At 50.9% G+C, this 22,057-nt stretch overlaps 2 protein-coding genes and 1 long non-coding RNA gene across 5 annotated transcripts in view; 1 reads left to right on the top strand and 2 right to left on the bottom strand.

Annotated features, from left to right (window-relative positions):
- Positions 1–4,691, bottom strand: part of LOC126963795 (uncharacterized) — a 39,440-nt gene extending 34,749 nt beyond the window's left edge. Inside the window, exon 1 of the long non-coding RNA XR_007729236.1 lies at positions 4,552–4,691. This is a non-coding gene — a long non-coding RNA (uncharacterized LOC126963795). The remainder of the gene's footprint in view (positions 1–4,551) is intronic.
- Positions 4,687–20,463, top strand: C1H1orf174 (chromosome 1 C1orf174 homolog). 2 transcript variants are annotated; one of them, XM_050806266.1, is made up of 4 exons: positions 4,687–4,782; positions 12,508–12,621; positions 14,085–14,573; positions 15,100–16,045. In XM_050806266.1, exons 1-4 carry the CDS (start codon positions 4,768–4,770, stop codon positions 15,214–15,216), a joined length of 735 nt encoding a protein of 244 aa, XP_050662223.1. In that variant the 5' UTR covers positions 4,687–4,767; the 3' UTR covers positions 15,217–16,045. The 2 variants fall into 2 exon arrangements, with proteins under 2 accessions (XP_050662223.1, XP_050662314.1); XM_050806357.1 differs by lacking the exon at positions 15,100–16,045 and adding an exon at positions 20,384–20,463 and having other exon boundaries at positions 4,692–4,782.
- Positions 19,443–22,057, bottom strand: part of DFFB (DNA fragmentation factor subunit beta) — a 31,530-nt gene continuing 28,915 nt past the window's right edge. For both annotated transcript variants that reach the window (XM_050806052.1, XM_050806145.1), the window contains one exon: positions 19,443–21,435. In XM_050806052.1, coding sequence (XP_050662009.1) covers positions 21,204–21,435 — 232 coding nt within the window. In that variant the 3' untranslated portion in view covers positions 19,443–21,203. The remainder of the gene's footprint in view (positions 21,436–22,057) is intronic.

Raw genomic sequence — 22,057 nt, 5'->3', positions numbered from 1 at the left:
TTAAGAAAACATTAGTTTAGGTCAACTCAAAGAGAACATTTTTTTCTTTTTTATGACGAAGTCTCACTCTGTCACCCAGGCTGGAGTACAGTGGCGCGATGACATTTTAAAAGCATGCTGCAAGCTTTTTCCCCTGCCTTCTCCCTCTCTCTCTCTCTCTCTCTACCTATTACGTCTTTCTTTTAATTATAAAGGGCCAGTATGCAAGAGACAACCCCTCCTCATACAGGCCACCATCTGTTGGCAGGAACACGATGTGCTCTGGCCGGGGTGGCCTCAGTTAACCGGTCTCCCGACTGCCAGTCAGTTGGAAAATCTCTTCAGCTTTCTCACTGGCCCTGCAGTGTCTGTCAAAGGCAAATACTGAGCCGGGGCACAGCAGTGTTTAAGCTGGAATCTGTGGTATGGGCAAGAATGCAAAGTTCCTCCAATCCACAATCCTCAAGTTCTCTGTGTGTGTCTCACCCCCAGCCAGTCAGCCAGCCAGCCAATGTCCTCTGGGTATCACCAGCCTCCGTTAACAAAACACGGACCCTGCCTTCCGGGGACTTACAGTTCACGTTGGGGGCCAGCCACGTACAAACCGGCACAGACTTCACACACCTGCCACCATGAGGAGTCTCCCTGTGCCCTGACCTGGCCGGGCAGGGGCACAGCTCATCAGGAATAAGAACGGAAGCAGACGCTGGGAAACCGGAAGCCGTGGCGCAGAGGTGGCTTCGGCCGAGCCTGGTTTTCTGCTCCCTCCAGGGTCTCCTGCAATTCCACATGGCAGCTTGAGGTAGAGCGGGGGAGAGAATTCAAGATTGGCTCCTCTGCCCACGCCAACACCTCCCACTTCGTCAGGAGGGGTAGCCTGTCCAGACAGGGCTCCACTGCACATTCAGCCCTGACTAGGAGGCCTTGTTTCCCCGGGGTGGGCCTGAAAGGGGCCTGAATCCTAGAGGATGAGGGATGGAGAGGGGGCCCCAGCCACTTCCTCCCAGGATCCTCGCCTGACACCCCCAGCCCTGTGCTGTTGCCCATGTGGGCTCTCCCCCGTGGCTCTCATCACATTGCAAATGTACAATTCTGTGTGATGATTCCACGCCTGGGCTCGTGCCTGGCCCAGTCCCCAGCACACGGTGGAACCTGATACGTTGAGTGAATTAGTGGATGTGCTATGCTCTCTCTGGGATAGAGGGGGAGAAACGGGCCTGGCCCACCACGGGGTCCTGGTGGAAGAGTGCAGAACGCTACAAAAGCAGTAACCGGATGACTGAATCTGGGGGGCAAGGGGGCATCCGGGAAGGGGCCCCTGAGGACAGGAGATTTAAGCCAAGTTGAGATTTGAGGAATGGATTAGCCAGGCAAAACGTGGGCTGGGGGGCTGGGGAAAGAAGGTTTTCAGGCAGAGGGAAGTGGGGAAGAGGCTTTGCAGCGGTCAGGGGCTCAGGGAGGCAATGTGGACAGCAGAGGGGCAGGGAGCAGGTGCTGGGACTCTGTGCGTCTGTGCGTCTGGACTCCCTGGAGCAGGGAGCGGCAACAGTGGGTAAGCTCAGGAGCCCTTCTGCACACTCATTCAACAAACAGCTGCTGGGCACCCACAGTGTGCCAGGCACCGTGCCAGGACTTACAGGCCACTCTAAGACTATGGCTCTGGATCCCAGAAGCAGGGAACACCCCAACAGCTGTGGGCCACCCACCCAGAGGAAAAGGTGAGACCAGCCGTGGGGCTTCAAAGTCTAGAATTAACAGCAACCGGCATCTGATAGGATGTGGGCAGGGCGAGAGAGACGTTCACGAATGGCCTGGGTGTCAGGCCTCAGCAGCTGGGAGGCCAGAAACCATCCTCATCCCAGACCCGGGGAGGGGACAGACCACAGTGGTGAAGTGAAGGAGAGTACCCTTTGGGATGTTCAAGTCCACACGGCTCGGAGCCCAGAGCCCCCTTCGGGCGGGTGAGGCCAGGCAGTGAGGCGTTTACATCAACTGGCACCAACCACAAACAAGACAGGCAAACCAGCCAAGCCCCAGTGGATGAGAACTCTGAGCTCCCAAGGACTGGGAAATAAAACCACTGAACCAAGCTTATTATGAAACCAATCTCTGCGAAAATGGGACAGGCTAGGTGTTTAACAAAGTATCGCTGGCTCTCATTTTTTTCTGAACAGCTGGCAGCGATTATATTAAGTTTCCGTTTCGAATGGATTTCCTGCCAGTTACACATTTGTCTCCTCCCCTGCTGTACAACATGGGAAAAAACACGGGAGAATCGCGGGGCTGGGCTGGGAAGAGAGAGGGTACAACAGCCAGGTAGGAGCGTGTGTGAGTGTGCACACACCAGGGCTGCAAGCATCTTCACTCACTGCCGAAAGCAAAACCCCACGTGCAGTCTAATTTCAGGGCTCCACCTAATTACCAAACATCACGCTTCTAAAGAGAGTGGAGGCTGCATAGAGCTCAAGCTGGCAGGATCCTTAAATACTCTCTCTTCTCAGGCACTAAAAGGAGGCATCAGCTGCATGTCTGGGCTTTGAGGGAGTCATACCGTAAGAGCAGGCACACTGATGCTTTTGGAAGAGATTATTAATCACACCCTGCCTTGTAACAGTGCACAGAAGGACCCCAAGCAGGCCAGGATTCACAATGCAACGCAGTTCACTTTTCAACCTTTGTAGTTTAAGTGGAAAACCTAATGCTTCTAACAAAACTGCCTGATTTAAATGTTCTCACTTGCAAAAAACTAATAATGATTTTAAAAGGAAATACGACTCTCATTTATTTGCAAAGCACAGTACCAGCTGCTGGATGCGCCCTGTGCCCGAGCACCTGGGAGCCCGCCCTGGACTGGGCAGCCACATGCAGGCGGAGAGGGGAGGGGCCAGGTGTCCTCGGCCACTGACGTGGTTTCCACCTCGCGCCCTTTTCTGAAGACACACATCCTAGAGCCCAGAGAACTCAAGGGCTGGAGGGTTTCAGGCAAGGCTGGATTTCATTTCTATGTTAAAATCCTTAAGAACAGAAAAGTGGGCCGGGAGCGGTGGCTCACGCCTGTAATCCCAGCACTTTGGGAGGCCAAGGTGGGCGGAATATTTGAGGTCAGGAGTTCAAGACCAGCCTGACCAACGTGGTGAAACCCCATCTCTACTAAAAATACAAAAATTAGCCAGGCGTGGTGGCGCGTGCCTGAAATCCCAGCCACTCATGAGGCTGAGGCGGGAGAATCGCTTGAACCCAGGAGGCGGAGGTTGCAGTGAGCTGAGATCACGCCACTGCACTCCAGCCTGGGAGACAAAGCGAGACTCCGTCTCAAATAAAAAATAAAAATAAAAAACAGAACAGTGGTCCTCAGCTTTATAAACACCTCCCTTAGCTGATGTGAAGGCCAGGATGTCAAGCAGCGGCCGAGGAGGACGCATCACAGCAGCTCAGGCCTGCTAAGGCAGTGTCTGCTGGAGGCGTGGCCGCTGTGTGTCCACCCAGACCTGATAGGGCGTGGTCACTGGAGGAGGCGTGGCCGCTGCGGGTCCACCCAGACCTGATAGGGCGTGGCCATTGGAAGAGGCGTGGCCGCTGTGTGTCCACCCAGACCTGATAGGGCGTGGCCATTGGAGGAGGCGTGGCCGCTGCGGGTCCACCCAAGCGCGCTAGGGGCGTGGCCACCAGAGGAGGCGTAGCCGCTGCGAATCCACTTTTGCCCCGAGAGTAATCGGACAGCGGAGGGGTCAGTTCCCGCCTTGCACGCGACAGGGGGTGAGAACCTGACCCCCAGCCTGACGCCGGACCCTGGCCTCCTGGGCCCACGGACGGCCTCCACTGAGGCCCGATCCCGCCCGCGACGTGGGGGACAGCAGAGGCCACCCCAACCCAAAGCGGCACCTCGCAGGGCAGCCCAGCCTGCGACAAGCGCGCAAACTTCCTCAGCGGGACCGCAGCAAGGGCAGGCCTAGGGGTCCCTCGCGCTGCTCAACGCCGCTAACCGGCGCTCAGAAACCAGCGCTCTGCGGCACTGGAGAAAGCACTTCCCGCCCTCCTACAGGCTCTTGGCCAGGGACTGCCAGGGGAGGCGCCCCTCACGGACGCCCCGCCCGCCCCTCTCAAACATGGCGGCCACAGGCGCACCAGGGAAGAGCCCCTCACAAACATGGCCGTCTGCCGCTCTCAAACATGGCGGCCACAGAGGCTTCAAGGGAAGCAACCCTCACGAACATAGTTGCCTGCCCCTCTCAAACATAGCGGCCACAGGCCCACCAAGAGAAGCGCCCCTTACAAACATGGCCGTCCGCCCCTCTCAAACATGATGGCCAAAGAAGCTTCAACGCAAGTGCCCCTAAAGAACATTGTGGCCCACCCCTCTCAAAACATGGCGGCCACAGGTGCACCAAGGGAAGCGCCGTTCACGAACATGGTCGTCCGCCCCTTTCAAATATGGCAAACACAGAAGCTACAAAAAAAGCACCCCCCGCAAACATAACCTCCCAGGCCTGCCATGGGCGTGGGAAACATAGCGGCTACAGGGGTGCCAAGGGACGCGCCCTCACGAACATGGCCTGCCACAGGACGACTTACTGCTCCAGTGTCCCAGCACTGGCCCAAAGCCCGCGAGCTGCGCCCGTCGCTTACGTAAAAGCCAACACTGTGGGGTCACATGACGAGGGCGCTGCGCTGTGATTGGCTCTGCTGACGTCGGACGCCGCCGCGGCGCGCTCTGCAGACTCCGGGTCGCCGCTCCGCCGGGACGCGTTGGTCCGGGGCGCGGGGTTCTTGGCTGCGGCGCTCACACTCATGAGGAGCCGGAAGGTGAGGGCTGGTACTGGGCTGCAGCTGCGCTGGACAGGGCGGGGACTCCGGGCCACCTGCTGTCTGGAGAGCCGGGGCGGGGTCACGGGGTGCCTGTGACCTAGGAACGGCCTCCGCTTGGGCCTCGCCCCCGGGAGAAGCGGGGGGCTCCAGGCCACGCTCCCGGGAGAAGGGGCGCTCCCAGACCACGCCCCCGGGAGAAGGGAGGGGCTCCAGGGCAGGGTCCCGGGAGAAGGAGGGCTCCCAGGTCACGCCCCTGGGAAAGGGGGAATCCGGGCCACGCCCCCGCGAGAAGGGGCGCTCCCAGGCCACACCCCCAGGAGAAGGGGAGCTCCCAGGCCACGCACCGGGGAGAATGGGGACCCCGGGCCACGCCCGAGGGAGTGGAGCTCAGAGGTCACGTCCCCGGGAAAAGGGACCTCCCAGGTTATCGCCCCCCGCAGAAGGGGGGCTCCGGGCCATGCCCCCGGGAGAAGGGGAGCTCCCAGGCCACGCTGCCGGGAGAAGGGGGCTCCGGTCCACGCCCTCGGGAGAAGTGGAGCTCACAGGTCACGTCCCGGGGAGAAGGGGGCTTCCCAGGCCACGCCCCCTTGAAGGGAGATTTCAGGCCACTTTCCCAGGAAGGTGGGGTGCCCTCTCCAGAACTGGTTTCAACTCCTGGTAGTGCTGGATGCTGCGGAGCTGAGTTTGTGCCCCTCAACTGCTGCCACTCCAGTGGAGGTCACACAGCTTGTGACCTCAGGTTGGCCCCATGTACTTAATGTGCTAAAAGTGGGGTGATGTGGGATCCACCCAGAGGGTGGTGAGAATTGAAGGGGGGTGCCAGTGTCTGGCAAGGGGCAAGTGCTTACCGCGTGGGTGTAACAGTTAAAGGTGAAAGACCCTTTTCACAGTGCACTTGGCGCGGGTCCAGGTCCACCTGGGAGGCTCTGAGCTGCTTGGAGGCTTTCTCCTGGTTTGTTCAAATGGAGTGACCACTTGTGAATTCCAACTCCTTTTACTATTTTTAATCTTTGAACCAAAACTAGGCAGCATACATTTGGATCTTTTTTAAAACCCAGTCTGGTAGTTTCTGCCTTTTGATTGAATTGTTTAGCCCATGCACATTTAATATTATTGATATACTGTAGTTAGGTTTACATATGCTATTTTACTTTTTCTTTACTTTATACAAGTCTGTCTTTTTCTTCCCCTATTCCTTCTTTAAGTGGATTAAAGTGAATATTTTCTAATGTAGCATTTTAATTTAATGATTTTTTTACTACATTTCTTGAGTTTTTTCCAGTGCTTGCTCTGTGTTTTACCGTATACATCTTAATCTTCATACTCTCCATATACATCTTAAGCTTCAGATTTGTACTAGGTTAATTCCAAGTGATAAGGAAAAGTTACCGTTATAGGTTATTTTTGTGGTATTTTGTTATATGTATTACATCTGATAATGTTACAAACTCAACAATACAGTGTGATCATTATTACTTTCTGTCTGTGGTCATTTCCTCAACCAGTAGGGCTTTGCCTTCACCCACTTTCTTTGTTTTGTTATTGCCAAATATAGTACACGTCTGTATATATTACATACATGTTATTGTATACAATTGCTTTTTAAAATTATGAGAAGGAGGTAGAAAAATAGGCATTCAAACTATCTTTATAAGAACATAGGCCGGGCGCGGTGGCTCAAGCCTGTAATCCCAGCACTTTGGGAGGCCGAGGCGGGCGGATCACAAGGTCAGGAGATCGAGACCACAGTGAAACCCCATCTCTACTAAAAATACAAAAAATTAGCCGGGCGCGGTGGCGGGCGCCTGTAGTCCCAGCTACTCAGGAGACTGAGGCAGGAGAATGGCGGGAACCCGGGAGGCAGAGCTTGCAGTGAGCCGAGATCGCGCCACTGCACTCCAGCCTGGGCAACAGCGTGAGACTCCGTCTCTCAAAAAAAAAAAAAAAAAAAAAAAAAAGAACATAATTACCTTTACTGGTGCTGTTTGTGTGGGCGTGTGTGGGTTTGAATTACTGTCTGGGGTCACTTGCTTTCAGCCTGACGAACTTCTTTTAGTATTTCTTGTAAAGTGAGTTTTTATTTTGTTTTTTTGTTTTGAGACCAGAGTCTCGCTCTGTTGCCCAGGCTGGAGTGCAGAGATGTGATCTCAGCCAACTGCAGCCTCCACCTCCCAGGTTCAAGTGATTCTCACCTCAGCCTCTGGAACTGCTGGGATTACAGGAGCCCGCCCCTACACCTGGCTAATTTTTGTATTTTTACTGGAGATGGGGTTTCACCATGTTGACCAGGCTGGTCTAAAACTCCTGACCTCAGGTGATCCACCACCTCAGCCTCCCAAAGTGCTGGGATTACAGGCATAAGCCACCATGCCCAGCCCATTTTTGAAGTATAGCTTTGCTGGATATAGGATTCTTGGTTAACAGGTTTGTTTGAGTACTTTGAATATGTTTGAATATTCTCCATTGTTTCAGTCAGTGGTTCATTTATTGAGGTTCCCTTCTAAGTGGCTTTCTTCTTGTGGCTTTCAAGATTTTGTTCTCTTGTGGCTTTCAAGATTTTACCTTTGATCTTTGTATTTTTACAGTGATGTGTCTGTGGATCTCTTTGCATGTATCCTATTTGGAGTTCAGTTCATTAAGATTCCTGGATATGGGGTCAGGTGCGGTGGCTCACACCTGTAATCCCAGCACTTTGGGAGGCCGAGGCAGGCAGATCACAAGGTCAGGAGATCAAGACCATCCTGGCTAACGTGGTGAAACCCCGTCTCTACTAAAAATACAAAAAAGTATCCAGGCGTGGTGGTATACACCTGTAGTCCCAGCTACTCAGGAGGCTGAGGCAGGAGAATGGCGTGAACCCAGGAGGCGGAACTTGAAGTGAGCCAAGATTACACCACTGCACTCCAGCCTGGGTGACAGAGCGAGACTCCGTCTCAAAACAAAACAAAACAAAACAAACAAACAAAAGATTCCTGGATATGTAGGTTAATGTTTTTCTATAAATTTGAGAAGTTCTCAGCTGTTATTTCTTCAAATACTTTTTCTGCTCCTTTGTCTTTACATTTTTGTGGTTCTTATTATGTGTGTGTTAGTGCACTTAATGGTGTCCAGCATTTCTCTGCGCCTTGCTTTATTTTTCTTCATTCTTTTTTTTCTGTGTTCTTCAGCGTGCATAATCTATCGATCTACCTTCAAGTTTGCTTATCCTGCCAGTTCATATCTACTATTGAGCCCTTCTAGTGAATTTTGTTATTTCAGGTTTTATACTTTTCTACTCCAGAATTTCCATTTGGTTTTTAAGTAATTTCTCTTTATTGATAGTCTCTTTGATGCAACATTATCTTATCTTTCTTCTTTATTCATGATCTTGATCTTGTTTATCATGGCTAACTTGTCCTTTATATATGTATAAATCTAACATCTGGTCACTCTCACAGACAGCTTCTTTGGCCTGCTTTTATTCCAGTGTGTGAGTCTACTTTTCTGTTTCTTTGAGTGCTTCATAATTTTTTGTTGGAATTATGTCTTCATAATTTTTTTGACATTTTAGATAATATATTTTAGCAATTCTGGGTACTGTCCGCAACCCTGGGGCTTGTCATTGTTGATATGCTTCTTTGTTTAGCAACTGAGTAGATTGTTTTGATATATATTTCCCCTGCCACCCAGGCTGGAGTGCAGTGGTGTAATCTTGGCTCACTTCAAGTTCCGCCTCCCGGGTTCATGCCATTCTCCTGCCTCTGATATTGCTGGTGGGGGGTGGCACCCAGCTTTGGGTATGCCCACAGCCACCCTGGATGACGGTGGTTTTAGCGGGGTCCTTTTCCTCTTTCCCTGACCACATCCGGCTGTTAAACTTCACTAATGCCAGCTTATTGTGCTGTTCTCAGCAACAGCCTAGGCATAAGTTGCTCTGCAAACTAATCCAATCAAATTGTGGCTTCTTTGAAGGGATATTTTCTAAGGTCAGTGTTTGATTAGTTTGTTCTAGGCCCAAGAGGGCTCCTCCCAGCCATGGTAGTCTCTGGTTCTCTTCTGCAAACTAGTTGGCCTACAACTTGGCCTATTGCTTGATTCTCCACTGCCCCTACTCCTTCATCACAGCCTCCACTGTTCTTGAGCAAGCTCCCTTAGGCTTGAACTTCTCCACATTCCATTGCAGTGAATTTGGTGCCTTTGGGGAGACTTAAGAACTGTCTGTTTAGTTGCCTGCCTCTCACCCCAGGCAGAGCCTCTGAGCCAGGGCCATGCAGCTGAGGACAGTAATAGGCTTCTCTCTGAATGGGGGTTGGGGGAGCCAGCAGCAGCCTGAGATCCCCCAAGTTTGCCTCCCCCGGCCTGGAACCACCTTACATCTGGGACAAGGTTGATGGGGCCCCAGTCTTCTTGGTTCACTGGGCGGAGCCTCCGGCAGAGGCTCAAACCCTGCTTGTAGAACGGAGCCAAGGTGAAGCCTCCATTCTATAAATAGGGTCTGAGCAGAAAGGAATTCCCCTCTTCTCAATCCTACTCACTCAGGACCTAGTCTCAGCCACAGGTGGGATGAGAGCAGAAAGGGAAGCACTGCTGTCCTGCCTCTCCTGGGAAGAAACCCCGCCGCCTGGGAGCTGGGGAGGCGGCCCTGTGTTCTTGGCTGCAGCAGGATGGCGCTTAAATGCCACAGACTCTCCATGTCCTTACCGAATGTATGTAGGTGTTCCGGAGCAAGTGTTTCTTCATTTGCTGGGTTCCCATAGGACCATTTCCAAAGGCTCTCTAAGTGGCTGTTGGGGGACTGCTCATCACCTTCTCTGAGTAGGAGGTCAGTGAAGCTCCTCAGGCCATCATGCTGAAGTCAGTCTCGGCCAGCCCTTTTGGGGAAACCGTGTTTCATGTCGTAGTCAGTCTCGGCCAGCCCTTTTGGAGAAACCGTGTTTGTGCTTCTGACATACCAGTTATTAAACAATCTGCTGGAATCAGGAGAATCTCAATGATGAGAAAGTCTTTCCTTTTTTGGACTGCGGGAGCAATCCAAGCTGCCCAACTGCAGAGCAGGAATCTGCAAGCGAGACTGTGACCAATTCCTGACATTTTGGAGTTGACACCTTGGAGGTGGTTAATCCATGGTGAAACTGAAGCTAAGCTGCTCTCGTATTTTGACTCCTGTCAATCCGGAGGGGACAGCAAATGGCCTGCTCAGGTGTCTGTAACAGCCCGTGCTTCCAGGCCCACCAGATCGTCTGGCTTTTCTCTGCGGAAGGGGCCGAAAGGTCCACCTGATGAACCTGTTGCACGCAGAAAGTTCAGAACCACTGCTGCCAAGATGCTGACAGAAACTTGAGAAGCACCTGCTGTGGGAAAAGACCTGCAGGCCTAGAACACGGAGCGGTGACAGCTTCTTCATTTCAGTCCTCACCTCAGGCAGCTTTTGGGGGTCGTATCTAGGGTGAGCTGTTGTGATGGAACAGAGATTTGGAGGCCAGGCATCACTTGTGTAACCTCATAAGCTCCTCACCCAAGTCGTCCTCATCTGAAACGGGCGTGCCACTCCTTTAAAGCTGCTCAGGCACCAAGGCGGGCTCCCCACACAGCATACTCCGCGCAGAGCAGCAGAGTGCCCGGAGGAGGACTCACAGCGAGGAGGAGAGGAGGGTCAGTGGCTTTCTAGGACAGAGATGTCCTTTCCCTGCAATGGCGTTTTAGGGAGACGGGTGTGTTTAGGACCCAGTGGGAGGATTTCGATGAGAGATGTTTATGGCAACTCTTAGCAAGTTCTGTAACCTCTGTTGCCTCAGTCCCCTTGGTGTAACTGTAACCATGACATCTGCGGGGCTCTCAGCAAAGCCCTGCCCTTGTAAGAGGACGGAGGCCCAGCCCCTCCATGTGCTATGGTAGCAGGCACTTCACCCAGCCTGTGGGTACCTGGTGTGTCCTGTGTACAGCTGGCAGGTGTCCTGGCCTCTGGTGGGCTGCTGCCTGCTCTTCTCCCTCCTGTTTCAGACGCACACTCTGACTGCCACAGTATCACGAGGCCTTGGAGCTGCCACTCCATAGGGCTTCTGGAGCTGTCTTGTCTTGGGCTATGGAGTGCATGGCAGAGACAGATTATCTCTATTTTTTTTTTCCTTTATCTCTCTTATCTGCTGTTGGGCAGGGCGCTCTTCATCCGTCCCCTTCTGGGTTCCAGTTCTAGGACCTGTTGGCAGCAGCTCCTGGGCCTTTCCTGGCCACGTCAACCTGCATTGCTCCTGTTTATTGCTTCTACTACTCACACTCCTTCCTTTCGAGCTTTCTAAGTGCAGTGTGATATTCTGGACTGGATTCTGGAACAGAAGAACAGTTCATGGAGAAACTGATAAAATACAAATAAAATCTGTAGTTTAGTGAAGAGTACTGCGCTGTCACTTAGTTTTTAATGTTGACAATGTCCTGTAGTTGTTTAACATTAGTGGAAGCTGAGTGAAGGCTACATGGCAACTCTCTGTACTATTTTACTATTATTATTTTTTTTTTTTTTTTTTTTTTTTTTTTTTTTTTTTTTTTGAGACGGAGTCTCGCGCTGTCACCCAGGCTGGAGTGCAGTGGCGGATCTCAGCTCACTGCAAGCTCCGCCTCCCGGGTTCACACCATTCTCCTGCCTCCACCTCCTGAGTAGCTGGGACTACAGGCGTCCGCCACCTCGGCCGGCTATTTTTTTTTTGTATTTTTTAGTAGAGACGAGGTTTCACCGTGTTAACCAGGATGGTCTCGATCTCCTGACCTCGTGATCCGCCCATCTCGGCCTCCCAAAGTGCTGGGATTACAGGCTTGAGCCACCGCGCCCGGCCACTATTATTATTTTTTCACAGACATGGTCTTACTCTGTCACCCAAGTGGAGTGCAGTGGTGCAGTCATAGCTCACTGCAGCCTCAAACTCCTGGGATCAAGCGATCCTCTCACCTCAGCCTCTCACGTAGCTGGAACTAGAGGTGCACACCACCACACCTGGCTAATTTTTTTTTTAATTTTTTTAAAGATGGGATCTCGCTGTGTTGCCCAGGCTGGTCTTGAACTCCTGGGCTCAAGCAGTCCTCCTACCTCAGCCTCCCAAGTAGCTGGGATTACAGGTATGAGCTATCACACCACTTTCTTTGTACTATTTTTTGCAACTTTTCTGAAAACCGAAAATTATTCCTCAATAGTTATTTTGAATGTTATGTCTTTAATTAATTTATTTTTTGTTATTAGAAGAGTTTGCTTTGCATTCAGGGTAAAAGAGAGGTGGACCAGTTTGTTAATGTTAAGATTTGTGAAACAGTAGCTAGCTGCTTTCAACTGATAGAAAAGAACTCTAATTTGAGGGAGAGAAACTTTGGTTTCCTCATGTTACCTTTTTCTAAGAACTTTGACAATGTATAAAAGTTGGAGATCCTTCTAAGGAAGGCTTGTGCTGCTTATTCTAAATGCTTCGAAGTTGACTTAATTCCCACTAATGGACAAATGGTGGTTACTGGAAACATACAAGGTAAGGGGGACAGATTGTCCCAAGCCTCCGAGATCGTGGAAAGAGTAGATCCTGTATCCTAATCCCAGGCACAGTTTGGTTTGGATTTACACATTCGGGCCACAGCTGTCTCCACAAAGATGATAAAATCCTGGAGTGGGAGGGGCTGTCTTTGGGTGTTCTTTAGGTGGGAAGTTCTCGTCTGCACGGTCACGCCGCCTTCCTGAGATCGCTCTCTGAGTGGCTCTCAATCTGTCAGCTCACAGGTGCAGTGCGGTCTTCGGCGCGCTTGAAAGCACGAAGTTGTTCGGCAGCCGGGTTGGCCTCTGCCCAGGAAGCCACTGGTTCCACGTCTGCCAAGACAGCATGTCTGGTGAGCCCTGTTACCATGGAGAACGCCAAGATCTTGACTCGAGGGTCCATTTTTATACAAAATTGCCACTCCAAGATGTGTTGCTTTATAAAAATATCGAATGTTACTTGTCTGCCAGAGGGGGACTATTTCAGAAGAAAAGGTGACAGCACTGTAATTGCCTTCAGAGAAAGACACACTTGGCAGGCCGGGGCTGACTTTCCTAGCACCTCCCCACCCGTATGTGTGTCTAGACCAGGCTCTGATCCTAGCACCTGCACACCCGTGTGTGTGTCTAGACCCGGGCTCTGATGCTAGCACCTCCCCACCTGTGTGTGTGTGTCTAGACCCAGGCTCTGATGCTAGCACCTGCCCACCTGTGTGTGTGTGTCTAGACCCGGGCTCTGATCCTAGCACCTCCCCACCCGTGTGTGTGTGTCTAGACCAGGCTCTGATCCTAGCACCTGCACACTCGTGTGTGTGTCTAGACCGGGCTCTGATCCTAGCACCTGCACACCCGTGTGTGTGTCTAGACCCGGGCTCTGATCCTAGCACCTGCCCACCCGTGTGTGTGTGTCTAGACCCAGGCTCTGATGCTAGCACCTGCCCACCCGTGTGTGTGTCTAGACCGGGCTCTGATCCTAGCACCTGCCCACCCGTGTGTGTGTCTAGACCAGGCTCTGATCCTAGCACCTGCCCACCCGTGTGTGTGTCTAGACCAGGCTCTGATCCTAGCACCTCCCCACCCGTGTGTGTGTCTAGACCCGGCTCTGAGGCCACTTGTGCTCATTGCTCTGTCCTTAGGTGGGCTGTCGAGTCATGCTGGCCCATTGCCGTGCAGCCTCACCCCCAGAGGCTTGAAGAGAAAGGCAGAGTGGGTGGGGAAAGGAATCTCATGCCGTTTGCCGTCCACCCCAGCCCAGCCGTCACTTCCGAGGAGTGAGTTCCTGAACTTCCCGGTGGAGTAGAGCCGCTTCCCGGAGCCCACAGCTGAGGGGCTGGGACTTGGCCATATGCCAGCATGTCGCACAGAGCTTTGCTCATAATGAGGTGCTTGGTAAAATTTTGTCAAAGTCAATTTAACAAATATTTCTTGAGCACCTACTGTGTGCCAAGCCCTAATCAGTGAATAAAGCAAAGACCCCTTCCTTCCCAGAGCTTATGCCCCAGCAGAAGTGAATGAAAGCTGGGCTCTTGTATTGTAATTGTGTAACATATAAATGTGTGCTTCAGAATTCGCCTCAGGAGCTGTAACACCACTAGGGAAACTGAAAGTGTAGGAGTGATGTGGGGTGTGTCTAAATTCAGTCTCCCTTGTATTTTGTCCCTTGGTGGCAGAACAGTGAAATGGCGATCTGTGAAAGTTGTGGTCACAGCATCTTCATCATTTCAGATGTGAGAAGAAATACTAGCCTCTGGATTGAATCCTGTTTTATTTGCTAGATGTGTCTGGTTCCCCTTACTTTTTTTTTTTTTCTTGACAGACTTCCTCATCCCACAAAGCCACAGACAGGCGAACGTCCAAGAAGTTCAAATGTGACAAAGGTCATCTTGTGAAGTCAGAATTACAGAAGCTTGTCCCTAAGAATGACAGCGCTTCTTTGCCAAAAGTGACACCTGAGGCCCCTTGTAAAAATGAGTTTGCTGAAAGCGGTGCCTTGCTTCCAGGCAGCGAGGCTGGCGTTTCCGTGCAGCGGGGGGCTGCAAGTCTTCCCCTCGGTGGCTGCAGAGTTGTGAGTGACTCTCGCTTAGCAAAGGCTAAAGACGGCCTGTCCGTGCCGAAGCACAGTGCTGGGTCAGGAGCAGAAGAATCCAATAGCAGCTCCACTGTGCAGAAGCAGAATGAGCCGGGGCTAGAGACAGAGGATGTGCAGAAGCCGCCACTTCAGATGGACAACAGTATCTTTCTGGATGACGACAGCAATCAGCCAATGCCCGTGAGCCGGTTCTTTGGAAACGTTGAGCTCATGCAGGTAAGGGCGGCGCCTTCCTCCTCCCGTGGGTACTCAGGCAGCCAGCCGCACTTTCAAGTCACACACTCCCCACTCAGTGCAGGTACATAATGCCTCGACACAACATTAAACATAAATTAATCATTTTAACCCACGAGGAGAAAATGAAAACATTGGCTAATTGGGGGCCCTCCCTCCATCTCCCGAGCTGAGAATCACTGCCATTGGGAAAGGCGGCGGTGGGAGGGGGCCTCCCGCAGCCACAGGTGTGTTTCCATGAAATCAGGTTTGTGGTTTTTTTGAACATCCACCCCACACTTGCTGTTGCTTTCTTTTGTTTTGAACCCAGCATCTTTCCTTCTTTTTACCCGATCAGCCCAGTAGGGAGGAAGCTCTCATCTAGAGGTGAATGCTGGGACTCAGGCGTTTTCACGCGTCTGAAAGGGAAGAGCACTTTGCGAGCCCCAGAGCTGCTGGATGGGGCACGCTGCAGATGCGGGTGCAGATGTGTGTTGCTCATGACTGAAGCCATGTTTTCTTCTCTAAGGACCTCCCACCTGCGTCTTCATCGTGTCCTTCAATGAGCAGACGAGAGTTCAGAAAAATGCATTTCAGAGCCAAAGATGATGATGATGATGATGATGATGATGATGCAGAAATGTAGAGACCATACAAAATGATGTCCTTGCCCTATTTCATACCATTAACAATTTGACAGTTTAGCACATTACAAGATTTATATAAAATGTATCTCCAAGAGAATGTCTTAATCAGACTTCAGAACTGACCCATCAAAGTCAATAGCGCAAAGCACTGAATACCTGTGGAGGATACACTCATGGGAACTCAAACTCAGACAGTCTTTGAGGTTGCAAAGCTGCTGTACTGTGCCAATGTCCTTTTTTTTTTTTTTTTTTTTTTTTTTTTTTTTCCTTGAAGACAGAGTTTCTTTTTTGTCGCCCAGGCTGGAATGCAATGGCGCCATCTCGGCTCACTGCAACCTCCACCTCCCGGGTTCAAGTGATTCTCTTGCCTCAGCCTCCTGAGTAGCTGAGATTACAGGCGTGCGCCACCATGCCCAGCTAGTTTTTTGTATTAGTAGACACAGGGGTTTCACCATGTTGGCCAGGCTGGTCTCAAACTGCTGACCTCAGGTGATCCGCCTGCCTCAGCCTGCCAAAGTGCTGGGATGACAGGTGTGAGCCACCATGCCCGGCCAGTGTCCTTGTACACGTACATACATGGTGATGGCTTGAGTCAGCTGCAGGGCAGTGGGCTCAGTGAGAGGGATTTTTGTAAAGACAGCTCTTCACTTCAGCTCAGTAGCTTTGGTCATAGGCAAGTTTGTTTTCCATTATCATAATTTGATCATACTTGTGATGAATTCAATGCTAGTTCTTAAAGAACTCTTATTTCTGTATGCAGAGCTAACGTTTACTTTGGAAATTTTGCAAAATACACGTAAGAAGGAAATAAAATATATTTTGAAAATATTTTGAAAGCAGTCGTATGTTCTAAAACTGGATTCCTTTCTCAATGCCTGGGAGCTGAGGGGAGGAAGTGCATCCTGCCTCAGTCTCCTGCTCCCAAATGTTCGTAAGGCTGGGTCCATCTCTTTTTTTTTTTTGAGACTGAGTCTCTCTTGCCCAGGCTGGAGTGCAGTGGCGCGATCTCGGCTCACTGTAAACTCTGCCTCCCGGGTTCAAGCGATTCTCCGGCCTCAGCCTCTCAAGTAGCTGGGATTACAGGCATGTACCACCATGCCTGGCTAATGTTTCATATTTTTAGTAGAGACGGGGTTTCACCTTGTTGGCCAGGCTGGTCTCGAACTCCTCACCTCAGGTGATCCGCCCACCTTGGCCTCCCACAGTGTTGGGATGACAGGCGTGAGCCACTGCGCCTGGCACGGGTCCATCTTTTAGACCCGTTCACCACTGAGGCCCTTGGGACAGGGCCTCTTCCCTTCTCTTGAGTGTACTTCCACGCCCTCTTGTCTGCCGCAGAAGTGCCAGGCTTTCCTAGTGTGTGTGGTGGAAAAGGCCGGGCTCTCCAGGCCATGGAGAGGTGCGTGTGCAGCTGCCTGACAAGAGCCGCCCTCCCCAGCCCCAGCGGCATCAGGGAGCAGCTCGCAGCGTGTGCTCGCCCAGGGCAGTGGAGAGAAGCCGTCGGGAGCGCTGTCTCCATGGCCTCTTCCTGCCACCGCCTGCACGTGGAAGCCGAGTGGACCAACCAGGAGCAAGCTGGGGTCCCTGGGTGACGAAGGACGGGGAGAAGTTGCCTGGGATGCGGGAAGACCGTGTGGGCCTTTTCATGAGGGAGCAAGTCAGTCTTGCTGGTTTGAGCTTTTATACGTTTCTAGTTTAATTACAAGAGCAGCTAGAATTAACGCTGTGAAAATGTCCTGCAAAGCACAGGAAGGATTTTCCATAATAGATGAATTGGAAGCAAAATATAGTTGAAGCGCCCTATGAGAAGTGTTTCGGCTCTTTACTGTTCAAACACTGCCCTCCCTGAAGGTGTCATTCTCCACTTCTAATGTGATCCTTTTCTCATGAGCTGTGACCTTCACCTGCTTTGAATAACTTTGTGATTTATTGATCAACAACTATAATTTGGAAATGTGTCTTGTAAAGTCATTTTATGATAACCAGGGAAATTAATTTACCACTTTTGCCAGGCACAGTGGCTCACACCTGTAATCCCAACACTTTGGGAGGCCAAGGCAGGCAGATCACTTCAGGTCAGGAGTTGGAGAACAGCCTGGCCAACATGGTGAAACTCTGTCTCTACTAAAAATAAAAAAAATTAGCTGGGCATGGTGGTGGGCGCCTGTAATCCTAGCTACCTGGGAGGCTAAGGCAGACACTTGAAGATCACTTGAACCCAGACACTTCAAGGCAGACTACTTGAAGATCACTTGAACCCAGGAGGCGGAGGCAGATCACTTGAAGGCAGGCACTTGAAGATCACTTGAACCCAGGAGGCGGAGGTTGCAGTGAGCTGAGATCGTGCCATTGCACTCCAGCCTGGGCAACAGAGCAAGACTCTGCCTCTAAATAAACAAATAAATAAAGTACAACTCTAGATTGCTGCATGAATAACTATTAATAACAGCACCTATCTTGGTGGTGATGAGAATTTTGCCATCCTCTAAGCAGACTTCAGTGAGGTGCACGGTCCCAAACGATGATACACCTGCAGAGGAGACGCAGCATGCAGAGTGGAAAGTACGTACATTCCTGGGGCTACCCCGTTCACTCACAGTTGTTAACCTGCACTAACAAGCACTCCCAAGTAGAAACTTTCCTAGTCTACATGTGGACTGTAGCCTGCACAGACCTAGGGGGACGGAACAAAGGGGGACAAATGAGGGAATAAAAGACAAGATACAAAAGAGTGTAATTGTGCTGATGCACAGCCCCTGGCGCAGGCCGACTGGCTCTGCCTACAGTGCGCTTCCTCGGCAGCAGGAAGGTCATGTCTTGTGGTCGTGTTCGCTGCAGCTTTGCCGTCTGGTGGGAGCCTGGCGTTGGGCTGGTTGAGGCTGTCTGCAGGCCCCTACTGAGCTCTTCCCTTGGAAGCTTCTTATGGATGCCAGGATCTCCCGGCAGGTGACCCTCAGCCCCACAGAACACACAATTCCACACTCTTAGCTCCTAGAATTTTTCTCCCTCTTGTGTGAGAATGGACAGACCACACACTCTTTGTTGCAGAGGTTCAGCCATCTTTTCTAACCTGAGACTCTGGGTGACGTAACTCCTGATAGGTGATAGCTCTTTGTAACAATCACCAGCACCTCGCCCAGCCAAGGGCCCGGAAGCAAGAAAAAAAACAATGACCAAAACACCATGTCACAGCCAGGAGAGCCTTGCACGCGTCACACACAGCTCAACAAGTTTGGGTTTCCGGTGTCTCACCTCCTGCAGAAATGAAGCCTCAAGTCAGAAAGGGTGACGAGGGGCACAGACGAGGCCCAACAGCAGCAGGGTGGCGCAGAAGGCCTGAGGGACACAAAACCTCCGAGGCCTAGTCTTGGGCAGTGGGGCAGCACTGTGGAGCCATGTGGTAGAGGGATAGCAGCCCCGAGTGTCCAGGGCAAGGTGGCACAGCACGCCCGGACTGCGGAGAAGGAAGGACTTCCCTCAAGAATACGTCTTGCTCCAGGTGCAGGGGCTCACGCCTGTAATCCCAGCACTTCAGGAGGCCGGGGGGGGTGGACCGCTTGAGCCCAGGAGTTCGAGACCAACCGGGACAACGTAGTGAGACCTTCTCTACAAATATAAACATAAATTAGCTAGGCATGGTGACACACGCCTGGAGTCTCAGTTACTCCGGAGGCTGAGGCAGGAGAATCACTTAAACCCAGAAATTCAAGGCTGCAGTGAGCTGAGATCACACCACTGCACTCCAGCCTGGATGACAGAGCAAGACCCTGTCTCAAAAAACAGACAGCGAAAGAATGTGTCTCTGAAAAAGGCCCACGTCTATGGCTGGAAAACGGAGCAGCTCGTCTCCTGAGGCTGGAGCGATGGAGCTGGAAGGGCCTCACAGCTGTCCAGGCCAGGCTCCTTGCTGCACAGGTGGGATCTGCTGGCTCCAGAGAGTTCTTCAGACCCTGCAAGAGGGATCTGAGAAGAGGAACCAGGTCCCCCCAGTTCCCAGGCCTTGACTCTCCCACTGTTTGTCCTTCCCTGATCAGAGCAGATAAACACCACCGTACCATAGATGGGACTTCTAGAAATTTCCCACACAGGACTGGGTCATTCTAAGGTATTGCTTTAGCTCTGTGAAGAAAATGTAATAATGAAGTCAATTTGTAAAAGATCACAGACTCCTTATTTTTAATCCTTATTTTCAGCATCCTCAATGAGTGCAAACTTTTTTGACATGTCTATTTTTGAAAAATCTTTATTGCTTTTCCTGATTGTACAACAAATGTAAAAATTCAAATATTACAAAATGACTTAATTTAAAAAGTACATTTTAACATGTTATAAATGCCCATTTCAAAAAATTCAAGTACCATAAAATACATGATGTAGAAAATGAGCCCTCTGTAATCCAGCCCTACCCCCGTATCCCCCAGGATTACTGCTGTTCAGATCCGCGTGTTTCCTTCCAGATCGTCTCTGGCACCTGCCACCCACATGGCTGACATGAGCTCCATATGATCTGAGATGATAGTAACGCTGATCAACGAGCAGGGTTCAGCTGCCAGTGCACTGAACAGCTTCCAGTTTCTACATAGAAACACTTTCCTCATAAAAGCTTGAAACTGCGACATAGTTTTGCACTATGTAAATGTATCAGGTTGAATCATGAAATTAATGAATGCTGACCATTTTTGGCCTAGAAAACGGCAATTTCATGTGGTTCAACATAATAGCTATGGCCCTACTCATAGGCATTGGGGGGTTTCCTACTTTTTGCCATTATAAACAATTCAGCAGGCCAGGTGCAGTGGCTCATGCCTGTAATCCCAGCACTTTGGGAGGCCAAGGTGGGCAGATCACCTGAGGTCAGGAGTTCAAGAACAGCCCGGCCAACATGGTGAAACCCCGTTTCTACTGAAAGCACAAAAATTAGCTGGCCATGGTGGTGGGTGCCTGTAATGCCAGCTACTTGGGAGGCTGAGGCAGGAGAATCGCTTGAACCCGAGAGGCGGAGGTTGCAGTGAGCCAAGATTGCACCACTGCACTCCAGCCTGGGCTACAGAGTGAGACCCTATCGCAAAAAAAAAAAAAAAATCAGCAGTGAATGTCCTTGTATGTTCTTTATGGAGTACAAACATCTTGCTCCCAAAGCATGACACCCCTCTTTTGGGCATATAGAAGAGTCAAGAAGGATGAAGCTGCCCATTTGCCATGGAAATGGAGACCCAGCAGAGAGCTGATGCATAAACAACTCGTCCCTCAAGCAAGAGTGGCCAACTTCAGCCATCACACCATTTCAGTATGGTGACCACGTTACGTGAGCAAACCCAACACAGGTAAAACCAGAGAACAGAAGAATTCCTCAGCTCAGAGACAAATCTTATCCCTACTGACCGGTATGACCAGGAACTCACAGAAATGCAGCGAGTATCCCAAAGCTGTCCTCTGGAAGTTGGGCTGTCAGAAGGTATAAAAAATGATTTCCAGGCTGGGTGCGGTGGCTCACACCTGTCATCCCAGCACTTTGGGAGGCCGAGGCGAGCGGATGACCTGAGGTCAGGAATTCGAGACCAGCTTGGCCAACATAGTGAAACTCTGTCTCTACTAAAAAAGACCAAAAAATTAGCCAGGCATGGTGGTGGGCACCTGTAGTCCCAGCTACTCGGGAGGCTGAGGCAGGAGAATGGCATGAACCCAGGAGGCAGAGCCTGCAGTGAGCCGAGATCGTGCCACTGCACTCCAGCCTGGACAACAGAGTAAGACTCCGTCTCAAAAAAAAAAAAAAAAAAACAATGAAACTCTGTCTACAAAACAAAACAAAACAAAAACAACAATTCAGAAATGTACTGAAATCAGATTTGCAGGAAACATGTTTTTAGGTTTTTTCCAGGACTACTGGAGTGACCAAAAAAAAAAAAAAAAAAAGAAAAAGGCACCTGTTAAAATGATGCCCACGTCAGGCCTGGAACCAAGACCAGAACGTGGTGTGTACGTGTCACTAGCGTTTCCGCACAGGCCGCTTCCGCTTCAACCTTGGCTGGGGTTTGTAGATTCTGTTCGGGTCACAGTTGAGCTTGTGAATGGTTTTCTTATGGCAGACAATGTGCACTAGTTTTAGGTTCTCTGAGGTAAACAGCAGGCCATAAAAATACTCCCAGTCCACTTCTCTTCCGTCTTGTTCCTTAATTGCTTCCACCAGTGTAGGAATGATGGTGCGTTTCTTTTCTATTCTGCAAAGTAAGGTTAGAAACATCATTTTCTGTGGTCACAGTGCCACAGGCAACAGGTCACAGCAGCGCACTGCAGTCACAACTCTTCCCAAATTCCCCTAAGTGCCATCACAGACACGCGGCCAAGCCAGCTGGCCAGGTCTGTCGAGCAGAGCCTGATGCAAGCAGCCTTGCTCATGTTACTTTTTAAAACTTGACTTGTGCCTGGGCATGGTGACTCACACCTGTGATCCCAACACTTTGGGAGGCCAAGGCGGGCAGATCACTTGAGGTCAGGAGTTCGAGACCAGCTTAGCCAACATAGTGAAACTCTGTCTCTACTAAAAATGCACAAAATTGGCTGGGTATGGTGGTGGGCACCTGTAATCCCAGCTACTTGGGAGGCTTGCAGTGAGCCAAGATCACGCCACTGCACTCCAGCGTGGGCAACAAAAGCAAAACATCAACTCAAAAAAAAAAAAAGACTTGTGTCACTGTTCAGAATACTGAAAAGTATGTGGAAAATAAAGGGGGTCAACCACCTTCCCATCACTTATAGTCACCCACCATCAACAACTGGCTTAACTGACTCCATGTTTCATCCATATATAGATTTACCCCCCAAAAACATTACATGATAGGA

This window comes from Macaca thibetana, chromosome 1 (genome assembly GCF_024542745.1).
Source record: "Macaca thibetana thibetana isolate TM-01 chromosome 1, ASM2454274v1, whole genome shotgun sequence".
Lineage (NCBI taxonomy): Eukaryota > Metazoa > Chordata > Mammalia > Primates > Cercopithecidae > Macaca > Macaca thibetana.
Note: the sequence above shows the minus strand (reverse complement) of the source record. Positions and strands in the feature narration are given on the sequence as shown.

Coding starts and splice junctions, on each gene's coding strand:
- C1H1orf174 (XM_050806266.1), top strand. Junction 12,622..14,084: donor CTGCCAAGACAGCATGTCTG/GTGAGCCCTGTT, acceptor TTTTCTTGACAG/ACTTCCTCATCCCACAAAGC. Junction 14,574..15,099: donor GAAACGTTGAGCTCATGCAG/GTAAGGGCGGCG, acceptor TTCTTCTCTAAG/GACCTCCCACCTGCGTCTTC.